The sequence below is a fragment of the Bos grunniens genome, chromosome 1 (genome assembly GCF_055505025.1).
Source record: "Bos grunniens cultivar Pamir isolate PY7600 chromosome 1, Bosgru_T2T1.0, whole genome shotgun sequence".
NCBI lineage: Eukaryota > Metazoa > Chordata > Mammalia > Artiodactyla > Bovidae > Bos > Bos grunniens.
The window spans coordinates 8,116,528-8,139,085 of NC_141165.1; the positions used below are offsets into that span (position 1 = coordinate 8,116,528).

At 47.9% G+C, this 22,558-nt stretch overlaps 1 protein-coding gene across 2 annotated transcripts in view; it reads left to right on the forward strand.

Moving 5' to 3' along the window:
• VPS26C (VPS26 endosomal protein sorting factor C) overlaps positions 1–22,558 on the forward strand; it is a 69,580-nt gene that overhangs the window by 22,830 nt on the left and 24,192 nt on the right. Inside the window, exons 4-8 of one of the 2 annotated variants that reach the window (XM_086408778.1) lie at positions 3,258–3,338; positions 5,427–5,501; positions 6,854–7,004; positions 7,199–7,351; positions 9,413–11,329. In XM_086408778.1, coding sequence (XP_086264904.1) covers positions 3,258–3,338; positions 5,427–5,501; positions 6,854–7,004; positions 7,199–7,351; positions 9,413–9,495 — 543 coding nt within the window. In that variant the 3' untranslated portion in view covers positions 9,496–11,329. Of the gene's footprint in view, positions 1–3,257; positions 3,339–5,426; positions 5,502–6,853; positions 7,005–7,198; positions 7,352–9,412; positions 11,330–22,558 lie in introns of those variants that run through there. The other variant, XM_086408704.1, reaches the window with a different exon arrangement.

The window sequence follows — 22,558 nt, forward strand, 5'->3', positions numbered from 1 at the left end:
AGCATGCGTCTTGAGAGACACCAGGATTGCGACTTCCTGATCTCATTCTCATTCATCCGAGCACTCATTCAGTCTCTGGACAGGCCTTCTTCCAGCCTCTTGGTTGGACAGTGGGGCAGGCACCACCCAGAGGGGCAGCGGCCACTGTGGTCCCGCAGGGCGTGGCCTTCTCAGCGCCAGGACTCATCACACTTTCCGTGAAGATTCCTGGGTGTGTGACTTGGGAGAGAAGGTGTTCTTGTTGAGCCTTAACAACAGTCTTTCTCAAATCATATGGGTGCAGAGACACTTTTCATTTATCATTTGAATTGCATTGTGGTACCGTAATGTAAAAATAGTAAAAAGGCTGACAACATAAAGGATTTAAAATGTAGCCAGTAGTAGGTTGCCAGCTCACAGGGCCTGGTTTCCTCGTAACTTCTTAGGCGGAGGACTCCATCATATTTGCTCTGATTCTCCTCAGCCACATTTGCATCCACCTCTCATCCTTATTTGTAGACAGAGCATACAGGAAGCTGTCAGTCTTTCCAGCTGTCCTCTGTACAACCACTTTTTCCTATAAAAGTTGTTTAAATCACAGGGTGGTTTTATTTTTGTTCTCCTCTCGTGGCCCTACTAGCGGGGTTTTATCCTCTTAACACAAAGTACAGCGGTACCAACATGTCTGCTGAAATGGTTTCAGAAGTAAATGATCGAGATGCCTGTCCTCCTTGTTCATGGTGATAATATCCCTTCTAGGAGTCTGCTGTAAATCTGTTGGGCTGTGTCTTCTTTCCTCATTCCCATCCATGGTGTGTTTACTGTCAAGTCAGAAGAGATCGCATCTTGGGGCTTCCCTGGCAGTCCAGTGGTTAAGGCTCCACACTTCCAGTACAGGGGACTTGGGTTCCATCCCCGGTCAGAGAACGAAGCATGTCACATCCCACATGTCACACAGCATGGCCAAAAAAGAAATCGAGTCTTATACCTCCTCTGGGAGCCCTGCTCATGTCTGACCCTCCTTAACCTCCTGTAGGCCTTGCCATGTAGATCACTCATTAATATTTGGGGAAGATCCAGACAGAGTGAAAAGATCCAGGGCTTTGCAACAGACAGACCCGGGCTTGAATTACCATATTGCATAAAGATTTGGAGCGTGGGTGTCTGCCGCAGACAGGTGTAAACTCAGATCCCATCTCTGTGACCCAGACGGCCTTCATGACCTCTCCTCCTGGGGGTTGATGAGGTCTCTTTGTGAAGTACTTATTCAGCCTAGTTCCCGGCACCCAGAACATGCCAAGTAAATAATTGCTGAATGATTAAATAAATGAATTCATGGTGACTATCTGTATATTATGTCAACCGTCCTTACCTTTGAATTGTCAGAATTAATCAAGAAAGTGCTGTAAAAGAATTTAGTGAAAATTGTTCAATTGTGTCTGACTCTCTGTGAGCCCATGGACTGTAGCCCGCCAGGCTCCTCTGTCCGTGGGATTCTCCAGGCAAGAATACTGGAGTGGGTAGCCATTCCCTTCTCCAGGGGATCTTCCCAACCCAGGGATTGAACCCAGGTTTCCATGCAGTTCCTAAAACACATTGGTGTTTTCCTGTTTTCTCCATCTTTCTGCCCTCTCCCACTCATCACCAGCTGCCTTATATTACCAGTTACTGCTTTCACACTTAAAAAAAAAAAAAACCTTTAGTGACCAAAAGTTGGTACCCATTATTCACAGTCTTTCATTTACAAATTATAGAAATCTTGCTCAAACTGGCTTAGCCAAAAAAGGGACATTGGATCCTGGAACTCACAATTCCAGGGGACTGTCGAGGCTGGGAGAGGGGACACCGGTCAGCCCCCAGCTCTGTGTTCTTGGTGGCAGAGAACATTCTCCTGGCTTGGCCACCCCCACAGAAAGGATTCCTCCCCTGGTCTAGCAGCGCTCCTGGCTTTCTGGTCACTTCCAAACCAGGGTGGGCTGGGGGAAGCCAGCCCTCCCAAACCCCTGAGGCTGAAAATGAGGAAGGGCACTCCCATTGGGAAAAGAATCAGGGAGACCAGGCAGGCCCTAACAAAATACTGCCCATAGTGTGTGGGCTGTACAGGAAGGTCAGTTACACAGATACACGCGTGTATGTGTTACATATGCGAACAACAGATGCATATGTAGTGCAGTCCTTGCTGAGCTGGTCTGGCTGGGGGACCAGACTGAAGTCTCGGTAGAAAATATATGTGTGTTTTTGCCCCTGGGAAATCCATGGACAGAGGAGCCTGGTGGCAAAAGAGTGGGACACGACTTAGCAACTAACAGTAGCAACGTGTGTGTGTGTGTGTGTGTGTGTGTGTATGATTGAGACTATACACACACACATATAAAGGCCCTTGTAGACAACGGTGTTCTTTTTTATTTCTTTTCTAACGTTTCCTCTCCCAGGAGACCCTTAATACATAGTAAGTACCTTCAGTACATAGTTCTCGTTTAACCTGGACAGGTCGGTCATAATAGTCGTAACTTCTTGACTCACTACACATATGGTTCCAGTTCTACAGATTATTTGTAATGTTTTTCCCCAGATGATTAAAACACTAGCTCGCTTTATTAAACGTACACGATTTTTGTTTGTTTGTTTAAGACAAATGTGCCGTTGAGTTTTGTTAGCAGTCTCTCACTGCTATGGACAGGATGGGAAGGGACAGGTCGAGTTTCCAGCCTGGCGCCCAGCTCTGTGGCGGGCTCCCCCTCGCGGGGCTCAGGGCCTGTCTCGCAGAAGGTATGGGGCATCTGCCTCATTGGCTATGAGTCTCGATGCCCCAGGGTTTGCAGCTCTGCTGCCATGATTTCTCATCCTTTCTACAAAGTTGCTGCTGTTTCACCCAGAGCCGTGATGTGCCAGCCCTGACTTGTCATCTCACTGGGTCCTCACTAAAGTCGCATCAGTGTCCTCATCTTCTAGAGCAGGAAGCTGAAGCTCAGAGAGGCTGTGTTCCCTGTCTGGGCTCACACAGGGAGGCTGATGCCCAGCTCTGCCTCGCAAGTCTTTCCCCGTGTAACGGGGGGGGCTCCGTGAGACTCTGCACCCCTTCCAGGGGTCCAGCGATAGGATGGCCCTGGGCACAGGCTGAGGTGTCTATTACAGAAATACTTTTCATTTTGAGCATTAACTCCCCCGGTTATGTACACAGATTTCGTATGATGCATTAATGGGATGGAACCTTGTCTGTGTAATTCTGTGATGAGAGCAGACCCTCTCAAGAACGTCTCCTCTGCCTTTCTCTGCAGTACACCCTGCGCTGTGACATGCGGCGGTCCCTGCTGGCCAAGGACTTGACCAAGACCTGCGAGTTCATCGTCCACTCCACCGTAAGCTGCCCTCGGGGGGCCTGCGCTCGGTAGCAGGACTCTCCTGCGGGGCCTGGGACTGCGCCCACTTAGCAGCAGTGAGTTAGCTGCTAGTGCTCCGTGGGTGCGGCACAGGGGCCTGGGACTCCTGGGTCAGAGACAGGGGAGCATGATTCTCCCGGCCTGGCCAGCAGCAGGGTAGCAGCGTGCATGTCATTCCCTGGGCCAGACCCTCCGGGCGATGCCCCTAGCCCACAGGGTGCTGCGCCTGAGGGGTCTGTGCCTCACCTGAGGAGCCCCAGGCCGGGGGGCCTACCTTCATCTCAGCAGACGGTGCGCAAGCCTGCCCTTGGTCCTGGAGGGAGGCATCGTCTCGTCTTTCATGGCTGCTTCCGTAAATGGCTGGCAGAAACGTGCCCGGCTGTGGGGTAGGAAGGCCAGGGCCCTGCGTTCTCAGCCCACGAGGCAGGAACACACCGGGGTGCTGGGGAAGGGGGCAGGGAGAGCCTTTTCTGACACCTTCTGCCGGGACTCTGCACTGACAGAGTGTCCTTAAGCAGTCCTTTCACGTGCCAACCGAGGGGGCTAGGTCCCCTCCCCCCAGGGGACCTGTCGGGGCTGGTACTCGTGCCCACGGCCCTGGAGTCCCTGTATCTCAGTTCTCTCCAGGCCTTTGGGGCAGGGCCTCTTAACCCTATTATGAAATGTCCACGGATGCCTTAGTGATGACTGAAGATATAAGAGCTCTTCCGCATAAGATCGGTGAAATCACTGATGCCCTTGCATCAATTTTGTGACTTTTTTAGGATTTTCAATTATGTGTAGTTTCTCTCTATAAAATTTCAGTAGATGTTTCTTTCAGTGCTACGGTTTTTAAAAAAATATGAAAATATTTCTCATTTTTGGAAGTCACTTCATTTAGAAACAGATGTTTTCCTTCTGTCCAATCAAGGGTTTTCAAATGGAAGCTAAAAAAATTTTCTTCATGTAGATTACTCCCTTAAAAAAAAAAATCACATGCCATTTCATGTCTTATATAAAAAGAGCCTCCACCTGTGTGAAGAATAAGCCCAAATTCAGCCCCCTGCCTAGGGCTGGGCGCCTGGTGACCACTCAGGCTGGCGGTGGCAGAGCCACCGGGGGCTTCCTCCCTGCTCCTGGAGGTCACCCACAGTTAGCCCCCAGGGGTCACGGTCTCTGTGAATAATTTCACTAGAAGCCAAACTACGCCATGACCCACAGTTGACAAGTTAAATATTCCTTTATGTGCTGTGAGGAAAAATATATTCACGAAAGAATATGTTCGTGAACCTATTGGTAAAAAGAGTAGCTTCAAGAAGACTATTTCCGAGAGTAAGCTTTTGGTGAGTAAAGTTGGCAGGCTGGTCAGGGGCCTTTCTCCTCCACAGCTCCCACGCCATCGGGGCCTCAGTGGCCTTTGGGCCCCAACCTGTGAGTAAAAGGCACCAGGCAGGCCCCCAGGAAGCTTGGCTGTGTTGATGGATTCTGTGCCTGTGTGATGGAGGTGGTCATTGTTAACAAATCTCCATAACGCTGATAATTAATCTGTTACGCTACAGTGTGATTCTTCCTGGTAGAAGGTTAGTTGTACAGCTGAGTGGCTAACAGCACCAGCTGTGGAACCAGGGTGCCTGGGTTTGACTGTCCGTTCTGCTCTGGACTTGAGCAACCAGGTGAGCCGTCTGGGCCTCACTGACCTCACCTGCGCAGTGGGTCCGCGGCAGCAACGGCACTGCACAGGGCCCGTCACAGAGACACTTCGGTGTACAATCTTATTCTCAGAGACGGCTTCAAATAAACGTCTCCCAGTAATCCCGCTCTGCTTTTAAATTCTGGACCTGCGAGGGACCTTCGAGACAAAGAAGCCTGGCCCCCCCATTTTCCAGATGCGGAAACTTGAGTCAGGGGGATGAAGACATTGGACAGACACAGCCTTGTTTCCTGGCAGAACTGTTTTAGAACCCAGGCACCCTGCCTCTTGGCACCAAGGTCTCCCGTTCTTGTGCTGCCTTGCATTTCCTGAAACGAGGAAAAACAAGTTGGAGCTGTGGGACTCTCTCCTGATTTCGGTTCTTCCCCCTGTTTTAGCCTCAGAAGGGGAAATGGACTCCGAGCCCCGTGGACTTCACGATCACACCTGACACCTTGCAGAACGTCAAAGAGGTAATGTGCTCCGTAGTCGCGGCACCAGGGCGACTTTCCTTCCTTCCATCCTGCTCTCTCTCGGCTGTGCTGGGATTTCATTGCTCTGTGCGGGCTTTCTCTGGTTGCGTCCCACTGCCCCCAGCGTTGCAGCGCCCAGGCTTCTCACTGCAGGGGCTTCTTGGGGAGCGCAGCCTGGTAGGCTTCCTAGTTGCAGCACGCGGGCTCTGTAGTTGTGAGGTACCGGCTGGGTTTCAAAGACTCGGTGTGAAAAAAGAGAATTTAAAGCATCATGTATGATTGTAATATACTGATTGTATGTGGAAGAAACAGTATTTTCAATATACTGAAGAATTTCACCTGTTTCCTCTTACTTTTTTTAATGTGGCTAGTAGAAAATTTTAAATTACACGTTCACTTCTTCACATTTGTGGCTTACCTCATGTTTCTATTGGACAGTGTGTTCTAAACTCTGAATTGACTTCAGGGTAACTGGGACCCCGCCGTAGGAAGGAGTGCTAGGCAGTGTCTCTAGCTCCTCAGACCCGTTCTCCCCACCACAGCGTCACTCCCCCACGACCGTATTCCTCTGTCCAGAGAGAAAAGGTCCATAGGTGTTTAGCCCAGCATGGAAGAAGAGTTGTTCTCTTCACAAATAAAGTTAATCTCTTCTTGGTTTTTCAAAACTGCATAATTGGGAACATTTTTAAATTGATTTTCTTTTTTTCTTGGTGACAGATTGTCCTTAAACACTCTTGTCAGCTTCCTCAGACATTTTTTAAAATGTTACTTATTTATGGCTGCGCTGGATCTTCACTGCTTTGCGAGGGCTTTCTCAAGCTACAGCAAGCAGGGGCCGCTCTTGCAGTGCGCAAGCTCCTCCTCGCAGTGACTTCTCTGGTTGCCGAGCGCGGGCTCTACGGCGCGGTCCCAATAGTCCTGGCACCCTGGCTTAGTTGCTCCACGGCATGTGGAATCCTTCTGCACCAGGGATCGAGCCCGTGTCCCCTGTGTTGACAGGCGGATTCTTACCCACTGCGCCACCGGGGAAGTCCCTCAGACATTCTCATATCATGGCGCTTGGTCAGACGGAGTTGTGCAGACCTAAGGCAGGCAGGAAGGCTGCTTTGGCGAGAGAGCTGGTCTTTGTCAGGTACCTTAGGTCTGTCGATAAGTCGTTGGATCATTCAGTCTGTTACTCAGACTGTTTTAAGTGCTGTTGTCCAGTTTTGCCAGTTTTGTCAGCCAGGCTCCCAGTGAGTTTTGTGTAAATTACCAGACTCTGTGTTCAGTTCTTCTTTGTACCAGAAAGGCTCGAGTCATTTCTCCCGGCACCTCCCATTCCTGACGTGTCTGGTTTTGTCTCGTTTTAGAGGGCCTTGCTCCCCAAATTTCTCATCAGAGGACATCTCAACTCGACCAACTGTGTGATCACACAGCCACTGACGGGAGAGCTGGTGGTGGAGAGCTCAGAGGCCGCCATCAAAAGCATCGAGCTGCAGCTGGTGCGCGTGGAGACGTGCGGTAAGGCCCCATGACCCTCCGCTGCCCCCGGCCCACAGCCACGAGCTCGCCTCTCGTCTCCAGGGTCCTGCAGGGCCAGCGGGACAGCAGGGGACTCTCCTGTTGATGCACCTTCTCTGAGTCACTGGCTGCTGCCTCAGCCTGAACGGACGTGCGCTGTGTCCTGACCCCACAATGCCCTCTCCCTGCTCCAGGCTGTGCAGAAGGCTACGCCCGCGACGCCACAGAGATTCAGAACATTCAGATCGCCGACGGGGACGTGTGTCGGGGCCTCTCCATCCCCATCTACATGGTCTTCCCCCGGCTATTCACCTGCCCGACGCTAGAGACCACCAACTTCAAAGTGGGTACGTGCGTGCCCTCAGGGTGCCCCTGGGAGGGGGTGGATCTGCTGGTCTGCTGATCTCGGGTGCAGCGCGGAGCACCCAGCCCTTTGGTTGCTGCACAAAAATGCGTGCAGAGCAGCTGGGTGGCGCCCAGGGTTGAACTTGCTTCGTCCCCCAGGAGACAGCGTGGGCTGCTCACGTGACAACATGCTCTCTGAAGGACACTAACTTGGCCAGGGACCAGCCAGCCAAGCTCGTGGGGAGGTCGGATCAGCCCTCTGATGGGCTGGTATTTGATGGGGACACAAGACCTGTGACAGCCCAGTGAACAGTCATCTTCCCAAGGGCTGAGGCTCCGGCAGCTGAGGGGGAGTCAGTGGTTTTCTGTGATCGCACGACAGATACTTGGACCACAAGATCTGAGTCGCGTTAAGACGCACTTTTCAATCCTGCTTTTTCTCCTTCACCTTGTATTGTGGTTGAATCTGCAGATAGAGAACTGCAGTTGTGGTGAAATTGCCAAATAAGGGGCAGCCTGTAAATTCCGTGTGGATGTGTGACTGGGTGGGAGCCTCCCTGACCTTGGTTGTTCGAGGGTCAGCTGCACCTTCGATTTTTAAGTTAAGGAGGAGGAGCTTATCTGTCGATTTTTCAACTTGGTTTTGCTACATAAACTTTAAGAAACATCCAAAAATTGTTCTTTTCTGCTACACTATGCATTAGGTACCTGTACTGTCTGCACCTTATTTCTGTCAGACTTTACAAAGCGTCCATGTAGCATTTAATGTAGCGCCCATGATTCCTCCATAGAAATAACGCCCTCAGCCCATCAGCCAAGACACTGGTGGTGCTTTTGTCCTTGTGGCTCATGTTTTGTTTGCTTGGGGGCTTGTGCAGTGACCACCCCTTCAGCTGAGGGGGTCCCGAGGGAAGGAGGTAGCCTGTGATCATTGAGCACCACGGCCTCTCGTTTCCCTGGGGTCACCGTCTCATGGCTGGGAGGTCAGGTTCCGTTCTCAAGGGGGAATAGGGTGAGCCCCGCGTCCTTAGTTAGGCGCACATCTGGGTGTGCCCCTTCACTCCGACGGTGCCCAGCTTGGGGAACTTCCTGGGCACGGCCAGGCCCGCAGCTGTCCCCAGCTGAGCCCATGGCCCTCCGCGCTGGGAGGAAGCCAGCACCAGTCCTGCCATGGGCCTTCTGTGCCTGCCGGGCCTCCTCTCTGTCCCCTCCAGGGAGGACAGCAAGGTGGTGAGAAGACTAGGGCAGGATGGGGCTGGGCAGCCCAGAGGGTGTTGCGGCCTGTGACAGCCATCAGAAAGAGGAAGGGAACACGGCAGCCACTGCGGTACACACTCGTGCCCTGGCCAGTGCCGGGCCCAGGCGACGGCCACACACGGAGACACCGTCCTTGGGACTCCGGCCACAGAGGGGCCCTGGAGGAGCCGGCCCCCAGCCCCTTCCCTTCACACTGGGGAGGGACCTGGGCTTCTCTCTTTTCAGGGGCTCTCTCCTCAGGCACCCCCTTCCCTGTCATCCACGTGCTGACCCTTAGCACCTAGAAAGCGGGAAGAAAGACTACTGTTTGCTGAAGGTAGCAGAGGAACGTTTGAACAGGTGTCATGGACAAATAAACCCGGCTGCAAAGGGATGGCTGGGAGATGGCTTGCCTTCTTTTCCAAGTGCTGTTTCTTGCCTGGCCTGGGGTGCTGCCGGTGGGCTGTGGGCCAGCGTGGGGTCCGCTAGTCCACCCAGTATGGTAGGACAGGTTAAAAAGAAAGCCACAGTGCACCTGTGAGCGGATGGGATTCTAGGAGATTCTGTGCAGTAGAGACAGAGGACAAGAGAGTATTTGAGAATGCGGGACCTTAGAGTGTCCGGGGGTGAGAAGACGGATATACTCAGGCAGTCCCGCCCGGGTAGCCACCTATACCGATTTCTCCTGGAAACTTGGGAGGGTGTGCAGCTCCCAAGGCAGGAGCTGCTGCCTCTCTGTCCAGATTTCAGCGGAGCCCTAGTGGGGCTGGCGTTTGCGCCTCCGGAGTCGGTGAGCGTTGAGCCTGTCTGTCCTTTCTCTCCCCCAGAGTTTGAGGTGAACATCGTGGTGCTGCTTCACCCCGACCACCTCATCACTGAGAACTTCCCGCTGAAGCTCTGCAGGATGTAGCCAGGAGCAAGGGACTGCACTGCGAGGGCGGCCCGTGGAAATGCAGTCATTCCCCCACCACCCACCGCCCCTCTCCCAGGAGCTGAAGCTGGCAGCACGGACCCGCTTTCTCGGTGGTTCTGTATCAGAAAAAAGTCTGACCCTCCTTCCGCGTTTCTTCGAGGCCCCTCTCATCAGAGCTTCCCTTGGAAATGCGTCAGGATTTCTTAACGGTCTTGGCCAGATGGCTTCCCAGAGAGCAGGTGGTCTTCTGCCTCCTGACCAGACCTGCTGTTCACGTTCAGGAAACAGTTAACAGAGGCTGAACTTTGCTGGAGAGCGAGGCAGTGGTTGTGGCCGGGACTCCGCCCCACCCCGCCCCTGGCCCCGCCCCCCAGGCGGTCGCTCAGCGCTGGCGGCTCAGGACGTTGGCCACGCCCACCGAGGAGGGCACAGGGTCGCTCACCGGAAGTGGGTAGCGGGTTTTTCTCTCTTTTCTCCTACCATTTTTTCACGGTAACATCATACTTTTTAGGGAACCTGGGGAAGATGTGCCTTGCCTTCCCGGGACCGAGGGTCCGGTGACCATGGCTGGCACTGGAATATTTCTCTCAGGGCCTGCTGTGACGTTGCTTGCCGCCGTCTTCCCAGAGTCCGTTCTAGTGCGAGGTGATGTGAGGGGGTCAAGACGCAGGTCCACACCGCCTTGGGCTGGGTGCTGAGGGGCAGGACCCCCGGCGTGAAGACACCCGTCCGTGCTGGGTGGGGCCGGGACTCCAAGAACTTGCCATCCCGCCTGGAGGACCTGCGGTGGTGGTGGGGTCGGGAGTTGGCCGGAAGCCGTTTTCTCCCTCGCCTCCCGTGGGAATTTTCTCAGTGTAAGGTGGGCCTGTGACAACACATTTCTTCCTTCAAATCCTACCAGTGTTTACGTGGGTCCGCGTGAGTTCACCTCAGAGGTGCACACTGCCTGGCCTTCCGCAGCAGCCCCCCGCCTGGCAGGCTCCGGCCGAGGGGGGCTCGGCCCCCGGTGGTCCTTCCACTGTCCCAGGCCAGCTCTGGTGACCCCGATGCTGCTTGCAGACAGACCTGCTCAGGCTCTGCTCTACCCTCGGGCTTCACCAGCGCGTCAGATACAACTTACCGAGTCATGGAAAAAGGTGTTCCCAGATAATACAATAGTTCCTACATCTCCTTTTATGCATATCCGACATCAATAGGGACCCGACGCTGCGTTTAAACTAGACCAGCAGAAAACAAGGAGTCCACACCTGGGAAGTTTCACATGTAGAGATTGTTTCTGATGGGGGAAAAAAGCTAAATGAGAATTTGGAGCAAACGTTGGGGACGTATATTCCTATGTAGTATCTTAAGTAAACCGATGTTACAGACATAAATATGGTGATACGAGTATTCTCCCTCGGAATAATCACCTGAAGAGTTGCCAGCAGCCAGGCCTCCTTTAGCGTTTTGTTCAACCTCGAAGGACCTGGGCAAGGGCCTTTTCCTTGTCCTCCTCGGACGGGCACCTCCACCGTCGATTGTTAAGGAAAACTCGGATGTTCGGGTGTCTTGGGCAGTGGTCCCACTACTGACCTGGCTGGAGTGGGGGTCTCCCGTGATCAGGCTTTTCCATTAGAACAGGAGGAAGGGGAGGTGAAGGGAAGAGGCTGTGAACCGTGAATCTAAAACAGTACACTTTTCTTGGAAAAGGCCGGTTAGGCCAGAGGACCTTCTGGCTCTTGGTGCTCCAGCAGAAATGGGAGCCTGGCTCCAGTTCTCAGCCATGTCGTGCGTTCCACAGGAAAGGTGGAGAGGTTAATCAGAAATAAAATGTTTTTTTTTTTTTAAAAAACGCATCATTGTGGTTCCTTCTGTATGCCTTTAATTGTAGAAGATCTTTTTGGGTAGGCTCTGGTCTTTTTATTCAATGGCTATTCTGTAAATAGCTGTAATTTTGGTGTGCTCAGGAGAGGCCGCGAGCTCAAGGTCTTCCTGCCCTTTCATCTCGGCTCATCTCCCTAGTACTTATTACTGTTCGTTGCCAAGTAATACTCTATTTTGTAGATACACCACACTGTTTAATTCACTCATCAATTAACACACATTTGAGGTGTTTTCACTTTTTCATTATTAAAAATTCAGCTGTGAACGTTCATGTACAAGCTTTGTTATGAACATATATTTTTATTTCCCCTAGATACATATCTAGAAGTTCAGGATCATATGATGGCTCTGTGTTTAATCTTTTGGGGAGCCACAAAAATGTTTTCCAAGCATCTGCGCCATCTTACATACCCACCAGCGATGTGCAAGCTTCCAGCTTCACATCCTTGTCACCACCTGTAACTGTCTGCCTTTTTTATCATAATCATCCTGGTGGGTGTGAAGTGGTACCTTTTAACTTTGATTTGCATTTTCCTAATAACTGATGATGTTGAACATCTCCTGTGTTTATTGCTGTGCTGTGCTTAGTTGTTCCGTCGTTTCCAACTCTTTGTGACCCCATGGACTAGCCTACCAGGCTCCTCTGTTCATGGGGTTTTCCAGGCAAGTATATTGGAGTGGGTTGCCATGCCCTCCTCCAGGGGATCTTCCCAACACAGGGATAGAGCCCAGGTCTCTCCCACATTGCAGGTGTATTCTTTACCGTCTGAGCCACCAAGGAAGCTGCATCATCTTTGGAGAAGTATCCATGCTGATCTTGTGTTTTTTTTAATATTTATTTGGCTTCATCAGGTCTTAGTTGTGGCATGCAGGATCTTTGTTGCTGCACACGAGCTTCTCTCTAGTTGTGGCACAAGGACTCCAGAGTGCACAGACTCAGTAGGTGTGGTTCTCAGGCTTAGTTATCCTGAGACATGGATCTTACTTCCGCAACCAGGAAATACTTGCCATAAAAAAGTACGAAATACTGCCATTTGTAGCCACACGGATGGACATGGAGAATATTATGCTTAGTCAAATAAGGTAGAGAAAGATACATACCATATGATATCACTTATGTGTGAAATCTAAAAAATAATACAAGTGAATGTATGTACAAAATAGGAACGGAATTCCTTGGCAGTCCAGTGGTTAGGACTCCACACTCATTGCAGGGGTCCTAGGTTCAATCCATGATTGGGGAACTAAGATCCCACACACTGCAGGCTGCACAGCCTGGCCAAACGAAACAGACACACAAATATAGAAAATAAACTTGTGGTTACCAAATGGGAGGGGGGAAAGGGGAGTGACAAACGGGTATGGGATTAACAGATACTACTGTAAGCTACAAGGATATACCATATAGCACAGGGAATTATATACATTTTATTATCATAACCTATGAAAAATGATCTGCAAAAATACTGAATTGTGGGAATTCCCTGGTGGTCCAGTGGTTAGGACTTGGTCCTTTCACTGCCAGGCCCCAGTTGGATCCCTGGTCGGGGAACTAAGATCCCACAAGCTGTGTAGCTCAGCCAAAAAAAAAAAAAATAATAATAATCCCTATGTTATACCCTTTAACACATTATTGTAAATCAACTCTTTCAAAAAATAATTTTAAAAAATATTTTGGGAGTTAGAATTCCAGGTTTAGAATTCCAAGGGATTACAATTTAAGGCTTTCACTACAGTTGCCCAGGTTCAATCTCTGGTTGGAGATCCGAGATCCTGAAAGCCACATGATTTGGCCAAAAAAATTTTTTTATGTATTCTAATGCAACGCTGATGGGACTGTAAGTTGGCATTCATCTGGACGTACATATACACACACAAATACATTTATGGTTCGGAGTAAGGAAAAGATTGAAAACATCTACGAGAGTTTTTTTTAAGGTAAAGTATGCTATGATAATTTTCACATTACATGTGACATTAAATCTTTGGTAATATACACAATTCATCCTGGGATTTATATAAATCTGAAACAAGCCAACAAAACAGTAACAGCTTAGAGAATGCTTGAAAAAACAGCTAGAAAATAATGTGACACGTGTGAAGAAGAGATTGTGTGACTCGGGTAGGCTGTAGGACCTGCGGATGGAGGCTGGGGATGGGTCTGTGTGTCTGTGGGTGCACTCAGTCGTGTCTGACTCTTTGACTCTATGGGCTACTCTGCTGTAGCCTGCCAGGCTCCTCTGTCCATGGGAATTTCAGGAGTGGGTTGCGATTTCCTCCTCCAGGGCATCTTCCTGATCCCGGGACTGAACCCAGGTCTCTTGCATCTCTGGCACTGCAGGCAGGTTCTTTACCATTAGTGTCGCCTGGGAAGCCCCAGGCCCCAAGAATGGTTGTCAGCTATCAGGCCTAGGGCGGCACGCCTGAGTCCATGCCCACAGGCCCCACCCACGCCAGGCAGTAGTATCTGTGTCCAGCTGAAGTCTCTCAGGTGAGCAGAGAGGAGTAAGGAAGGCTGCTGTCTCCCTTTACTTGAGTCTCAGGTCTGGCCTGTAGTTTGTGACGAGAGCTAACACTTCCCCTAGCACTTAACTGTGCACCTAGTGCTTTATGTGAATTAACTTCTAATTCTGACAAGCCTATAAAGAGAGCACTCTCATGTCCCCATCGTACAGACGAGGAAACTGAGGCAGTGAGAGGGCAGTGTAACTTCCCAAGTTCTCCTAGCGGTGAGTGCTGGAGCTGGCACTGCCAGTCCCCGAATAGGCCCCTGACTGCAAGGGAGGCAACCAGGCCTTCTCAAGGAAGTCCTTCCAGGCCGGATGTGAAGGCAATTGGTTCAGTCGTCCAAGTGGCCAGCATCTGCAGGTTCGCTGGTCCTCAACCTTAGCTGCGTGTTGGAAATGTCCAGGCTTTTAAAGCCTACAGGCTTGATTGGACTGATTGATTCCTCTAAATGCGGAGAAGAGAGCCCAGGCCAGCAGCTGGTGCTTCTCATAGAAGCCATAGGACCACCACCTGCGCAGGGGCTTCGCTCACCGAAGACTGGGCTTTCTGGCAGCTAACTTCGCCCTCGGATATGGAGCAGTCATCCGGGGGAGCAAGATTTCCTACCCACCCCTGGGCCCAGCTCACATCACACAGCGAGAAGGGCTTCACTAAGCCTCCCAGGCCCTGTGTGGGGCAGGTGCTCAGCAAATGCTGGTTGAATAAGGGCCCACAGAGGAGCCAATGAGATCACCAACCTGTGGATACTGCTGCTGAATCGGCCATTGTTTTGATGAGCTTAAAACCTAAATTAGCTCAACCACATTTAGTTAGTGACTGCATATATAATCCCCAGGCCTGCCTCTGGAGCACGTAGAAACATAAATCAGATCTTCCCTCATCTGTGAAATATGGACAATAACTCCCATCTTGAAGGATTCAAACAGCCAGCACAGGGCTGGTCCACAGAAAGCGCTGGGTGAAGGGTGGACATTTTCATTCCCGCAGCGTGTGCAGGGAAGAGGCGAGACCAACAGCAACTTCATCAACAGATATCTGCTGCTCACTTACTGTGGGGCCCTGGGGTCAAGCAGATGGTCTCCGTTTAAACTGGCCTCTCACTTTAGGGTAAGACAGACTATAAAACAGAGTTAGAGGGTCATGGAAATTCGGAATTTATACTCGTAATACCCTAAAAATAAATTTTCATTTTTCCCTGTTGGTTACTACATCTATATTAAGAGGTCATGTCCTTTTGTTTTTACTGCCATTAAGAAAAATGTAGAGATTTCCCTGGTGGTCCAGTGGTTATGACTTCACCTTCCAATGCAGGGGGTGCAGGTTCGATCCCAGGTCGGGGAGCTAAGATCACACAAGCCTCCAGGGACAAAGAACCAAAATATAAAATAGAAGGAGTATTGTAACAAATTCAATAAAGTATTTTTTTTTTAATGTTCCAAATCAAAAAATCTTTAAAAAAAAGAAAAATGTAAAAAAGGCATAAAATACAATTATTCTGCCACATGTTGTATAAGAGGCTTAGTGATTTCACTGTATGATACTCTGGGTCTTCAGATGAACTATTAACTGCTCCACCCAGCTTTAAGAGGGAAATTCTCAGAGCAGAAAACTTATAAGATGCTGGTAGATATAATCAGTTTAAGACCAGGAAACGGATTCCAAGATGAGTAAGAAAAAATGGCATTTAAAAATGCCATTATTTTCAGGAACTCCCTGGTGGTCCAGTGGACAGGACTCCACACTTCCACTGCAGGGGGCATGGGTTGGATCCTGGGCCGAGGAACTAAGATCCCGTAAACTGCAAAGGGCATCCAAAAGTAAAATAAATTGTTTTAAAGTTACTTTACATAGTAGGCTTCCCCGTAGCTCAAAGGTAAAGAATCTGCCTGCTATGCAGGAGACCTGGGTTTAATCCATGGAGTGGGAAGATCCCCTGGAGAAGGGAATGGCAATCCACTCCAGTATTCTTGCCTGGAGAATCCCATGGACAGAGGAGCCTGGCGGACTATAGTTGGTGGGGTCGCAAAGAGTCAGATACGACTGAGCAACTAACAGCTCACTTCACTGACATACTAGGGGATATTTTCTGGGAAGGCCTTTACCTTGGAAAATAATCTGAAGGCATCACCCAGTTTTCTAGAATCAGGGACATTTTGGTGCGACTTCCACATAAAAAAGTGAGTAAAGCAAATTATCTGTCCCGTTTCTCCACCCCAACAATCGAGACTGGTTTGGGTTTCTATTCGGCTTCCAGAGAGGCACTTTAGACCTAAGTCAGGGCCCTGCTTCGGCTTTTCCCTGCCTCCAGCACAGGGGCCCGACATTCCTTTTAATAACTAGTACTTTTTACATCTTTACTCGTGACCGGTATTTACATGATTTGCAATAGTTTAATACTGCTTGAATATATCTAAAGATCTCCTATAGTAAGTACCTGATAAGAAATGTATACATAGCATAAGCCACCTACACACATAATTTTGCAAAGTCAACATAATGTTCAACTGTAATAAATACAAGAAAGAAAAGTGTGTCTCAGTAAGTAGATGCTTAGACGCAGATAAACTGGGAAGCAACATGGCAGAACACTGAAGTACGCACTGCCTGTGCACAGAGGTAGGATGACCATGAAAGTGGAAGTCGCTCAGTCGTGTCCGACTCTGCCACCCCATGGACTATACAGTCCATGGAGTTCTCCAGGCCAGAATGCTGGAGTGGGTAGCCTTTCCCTTCTCCAGTGGATCTTCCCGATCCAGGAATCGAACTGGGGTCTCCTGCATTGCAGGCAGGATTCTTTACCAGCTGAGCCACCAGGGAAGATGACCATGAAGACAACAACTATTAATAACAAACACAGCTGATTCAAGTGTGCTGTACTGACAGATGACATCACTTTCCAAATTGGTGAACAACTCATGGTTAAGTTCAGGGAAAAAAGTAGACTCAAACCTCAGGAATTCCCAGGTGACCCAGTGGTTAGAATTCTGGACTTTCACTGCTGTGGCCCTGACTCAATCCCTGGTTGGGGAACTGAGATTCCACAAGCTATGCAGCATGGCCAAAAAAAACCCCAACACCCAAATCCCCTCAGGCCTCTTTTTGCATGGTAACACATTGCTGGAAAATTCAACTACACTAAAATGCAAAAGATATTTGATATTTACATAAAATGAGATAAGGGTCTCCATCTGTACCATCCAGTTCATAAGCCACTGGCCGCATGTGGCTACTGAGCATTTAGTCTGGCTGCCCTGCATGTCGTAGACTCCATTTAGAATTTTCATAAGATGAGGAACTATATTTCAGTAGTAACATATATGATGTTTACAGTGGTTGAAATATTATTTTGGATCTGCTAGGTTAAGTGAAATGTATAGCCAAAATTAATTTTACTTCTTTCTTTTTACATTTTTCGTGTAGCTGCTAGGGAACTTAAAATGCGATGTATGACTTGCATTCTTGGACAGCAGCACTGATGTGCAGAGACTGAGCTAGGTGGGACTTTGTAAAGTCTGGGCAATGGACCAATTCTTGATCTGTGTGATTCAATTTCAGTTCAGTCGCTCAGTCGTGTCTGACTCTTTGCGACCCCACGAACTGCAGCACGCCAGGCCTCCCTGTCCATCACCAATTCCCGGAGTTCACTGAAACCCATGTCCATCAAGTTGATGATGCCATTCAACCATCTCATCCTCTGTCGTCCCCATCTCCTCCTGCCCTCAATCTTTCCCAGCACCAGGGTCTTTTCCAAGGAGTCAGCTCTCTGCATCAGGTGGCCAAAGTATTGGAGTTTCAGCTTCAGCATCAGTCCTTCCAATGAATATTCAGGACTGATTTCCTTTAGGATGGACTGGTTGGATCTCCTTGCAGTCCAAGGGACTCTCAAGAGTCTTCTCCAGAAGGAAATGGCAACCCACTCCAGTATTCTTGCCTGGAAAAGTCCATAGACAGAGGAGCCTGGCGGGCTGCAGTCCATGGGGTTACATGACTGAGCATGTGTGCATGAGGGTGGAGGATGATGGGTTGGTAGCAATAAAATGGTAGAACTAAAAAAAAAAAAAGTCTTCTCCAACACCACAGTTCAGAAGCATCAATTCTTTGGCACTCAGCTTTCTTTATAGTCCAACTCTCACATCCATACATGACCACTGGAAAAACCATAGCCTTGACTAGACAGACCTTTGTTGGCAAAGTAATGTCTCTGCTTTTCAATATGCAGTCTAGGTTGGTCATAACTTTCCTTCCAAGGAATAAGCGTCTTTTAATTTCATGGCTGCAGTCACCATCTGCAGTGATTTTGCAGCCCAAAAAAAATAAAGTCAGCCACTGTTTCCCCATCTACTTGTCATGAAGTGATGGGACCAGATGCCATGATCTTAGTTTTCTGAAAGTTGAGCTTTAAGCCAACTTTTTCACTCTCCTCTTTCACCTTCGTCAAGAGGTTCTTTAGTTCTTCACTTTCTCCCAAAAGGGTGGTGTCATCTGCATATCTGAGGTTATTGATATTTCTCCTGGCAATCTTGATTCCAGCTTGTGCTTCTTCCAGCCCAGCATTTCTCATGACGTACTCTGCATATAAGTTAAATAAGCAGGGTGACAATATACAGCCTTGATGTACTCCTTTTCCTATTTGGAACCAGTCTGTTGTTCCATGTCCAGTTCTAACTGTTGCTTCCTGACCTGCATACAGGTTCCTCAAGAGGCAGGTCAGGTGATCTGGTATTCCCATCTCTTGAAGAATTTTCCAGTTTATTGTGATCCACACAGTCAAAGGCTCTGGCATAGTCAATAAAGCAGAAGTAGATGTTTTTCTGGAACTCTCTTGCTTTTTCCATGATCCAGCGGATGTTGGCAATTTGATCTCTGGTTCCTCTGTCTTTTCTAAAACCAGCTTGAACATCTGGAAGTTCACGGTTCACGTATTACTGAAGTCTGGCTTGGAGAATTTTGAGCATTACTTAACTAGGGTGTGAGATGAGTACAATTGTGCGGTAGTTTGAGCATTCTTTGGCATTGCCTTTCTTTGGGACTGGAATGAAAACTGACCTTTACCAGTCCTGTGGCCACTGCTGAGTTTTCCAAATTTGCTGGCATATTGAGTGCAGCACTTTCACAGAATCATCTTTCAGGATTTGAAATAACTCAACTGGAATTCCATCATCTCCACTAGCTTTGTTCATAGAGATGCTTCCTAAGGCCTACTTGACTTCACATTCCAGAATATCTGGCTCAGGTGAGTGATCACACCATCGTGATTATCCAGGTCATGAAGATCTTTTTTATACAGTTCTTCTGTGTATTCTTGTCACCTCTTGTTAATATCTTCTGCTTCTGATAGGTCCTTACCATTTCTATCCTTTATTGAGCACATCTTTGCATGAAATGTTCCCTTGGTATCTCTAATTTCCTTGAAGAGATCTCTAGTCTTTCCCATTCTATTGTTTTCCTCTATTTCTTTGCATTGATTGCTGAGGGAGGCTTTCTTATCTCTGTGGGATTACCCAGCTCATTGCACAGTATCTCACATTCCTGGTCCTTGCCCACCTGACTCTCAATCGTTCTAACAACCATAAACATCCTCACAGATCTCCAACGCACCCACCTTGGGGTGGGGGCGGGGAGGGGTGCAGGGCACCACCCTGCCCTACAAGAGGAACCCCCCAGGGCCCACCCTCCTCCCACCTCTCAGCGCCCACCCCATGCTTCAGCAGCCCTCAGCTCCCTGGGAACCCCTCACACCTCAATTTTGCTCCTGGATTCATCTTTGATGATGTTTCAAATCTCACTCTGGCAACAGACTCAAGTCACTTAGTATATGGTTTAAAAGCAGAGCCATAAAATAAATATCAATAGATTTTGTTGTTGTTCAGTCGCTTAGTCATGTCTGATTCTTTGCCATCCCATGGGCTGCAGCATGCCAGGCTTCCCTGTCCTTCATCATCTCCCGGAATAGATTGAAAAGGATTAAATAGATTGAAATCAACAGATTTAAAAGGATTCAAATCATACAAAGAATGTTCTCAGATCACAACTGAATTATATTAGATCACAGTAGTTCAATATAATTGAGTTGTATCACAGTAAGATATTTAGAAAAGCTCTAAATATTATAGATTAAATATACTTTTAAATAATCCATGGATCAAGGAAGATATACGGAAATTTAGAACAAATTTTGAACTGAATAAAAAAGGAAAACATAACACATCAAAACTTGTAAGATACAGCTACCACATGCTTTAGAGGGAAATTTATCATTTAATTGCATATAAGAGAAAAGACAATAAGTTTATTTATGTTTAAAATTTATTTTAATTGGAGGCTAATTACTTTACAATATTGTGGTGGTTTTTGCCATACATTGACATGAATCCGAACACATGTACATGTGTTCCCCATCCTGAACCCCCTCCCACATCCCCCCTCATTCCATCCCTCAGGGTCATCCCAGTGCACCACACCTGAGCACCCTGTCTCATGCATTGAACCTGGACTGGTGATCTATTTCACATATGATAATATATATGTTTCAATGCTATTAAGAGAAAAGACAGTAAGTTTAAAACCAATGATCTAAGAAGTTAGAAAAGGAAGAGCAACAAACAATAGAAAAATTTAAGAAAGCCAAAAACTGGTTCCCTGAGTAAAATTGATGAACTAGCAAAACTTATGAAGGAAAAAAAAAGAAAATACAAATAACCAATAGCAGAAATGAAGAAATATCTACTGGTCCTTTACATATTAAAAGGATAATAAGGAAATATTTAAACAACTTTACTCCAACGAATTTGACAATTCATATTAATGAAAAATTCCTTGAAAGACACAAACTACCATAACTGACTCAAAAAGAAATGGAAAATGGGAGTGGCCTTATATATTTTAATCTTTATATAAAACTTTTCCAGAGAAAAATCCAAATTATCAAACATTTAATGAAGAAATAATACCAACATTATGCAAGCTCTTTCAGAAGAGAGAGCATTTTGCAGTTCATTTTATGAGGTCAACAAAACCCTAATCCCACATCCTGGCAAAGACATTCCAACAACGGAATTTACAGACTGAGATCCCTCGTGAACACAGATGCAAAAGTCTTCAATAGAATTTTGTCAAATCTCATCCAGCTATACATCTTGAACAAGTCGGGTTTACTGGAGGTTCTACACTAGAAAGTCAAAGTGATTTACCACATTAACAGAATAAAAGAGAAACATCGTATGATCACTGAAAAAACTGACACAATTCAGCGTCTATTAATGACAAAGAAACAAAAACACCAGCAACAACCCTCTCAACAAACTAGGAATATGAAGGAAACTTCCTTAATTGGATAAAGGGCACCCAATGGAAAACCTACAGCTAACATCGTACTAATGATGAAAGACTGAATTCTCTTCCCCTAAAACCGGAAACAAGGGGACAGCACATTATACCAGAAGTCCTAGGTAGCGCGTCAAGGCAAGGAAAAAAGAGGTATACGATTGGAAGGGAAAAAGTAAAATTGTCTCTGCAGACATGGTTGTCTACATAGAAGATTCTAAGGAACAACAAATACTACTAGAATTAATAACATTTATCAAGGTTGTAGGATACAAGGTCAATATTGAAGAATTATATTTGTGTGCCAGCAAAAATTTGTTTTCTAACAACATGAAATTTAAAACCAGCATTCCCAGCAGTATCAAAATACATAGAATTCTTAGGAATACTTTTCATGAAAGATATGAAATGCTAGACTGAAATTATAAAACACTGATAAGGAAAATTTTACATGATTTCAATTAATGAAGAAATATATCATGTTTAGAAATGGGGAGAATCAGTATGGTTCAGGTGTCTATTCTTTCAAAATTGATCCGTAGATGCAGTGCAATTCTAAACCCCCCGGCAGGACTTTTGTAGAAAAGGATAGTCTGCTTCTAAATTGTATTTGGCAATGCAAAAAAACCTAGAATAGCCAAAGTTATTTTGAAAGAGGAAAAATGCTGATGCTGGATTGTGTTCATTTGCAAGGAATGCCACAGCAAAATACCATGTACTGGCTGACTTAAACAAGAAATGGATTCTCACAGCTCCTGGATCAAGGTGTCTGTAGGTTTGGTTTCTCCTCTCAAGGAGGTCTCTCTCCTAGGCTTCAAACAGCCAACTTCTCACTGTGGCTGACAGGATCTTCTGTCTGTGCGTGTATATCTCCAGTGTCTCTTCCTTTTCTTACAAGGACACTGTCCTGTCAGATTAGGGTTCTGCCCTTAGGGTCTCTTTTAACCTTGTGCTGTGCTTAGTTGCTCAGTCGTGTCCGACTCTTTGCGACCCCATGAACTGCAGCCCACCAGGCTCCTCTGTCCATGGGCATTCTCCAGCCATGATACTGGAGTGGGTTGCCCTGCCCTCCTCCAGGAGATCTTCCAAATACAGTCACACGGCGGGTTATGGCTTCAGAACTCAGGGGGAATCAGTCTGTAAGGTGGATCTCAGCCCTGAAAAGTCAGATTTGGCTGGTCCGGGAACCACGATCAGAGGAGGCTTTAGTGCTTGCAGGGATTCCAGCGAGAAGAGCATGGGCAAGAACTGTGGCTGATGACAAGGTCTCGGCCCGTGGGTGAGCTGGTTGACCACAAACTCTCCTGGGCCTCCCAGACTCCAGCTGAGGGAGCAGAGTGACTGAACACCCTGAAGGACTCGGGGA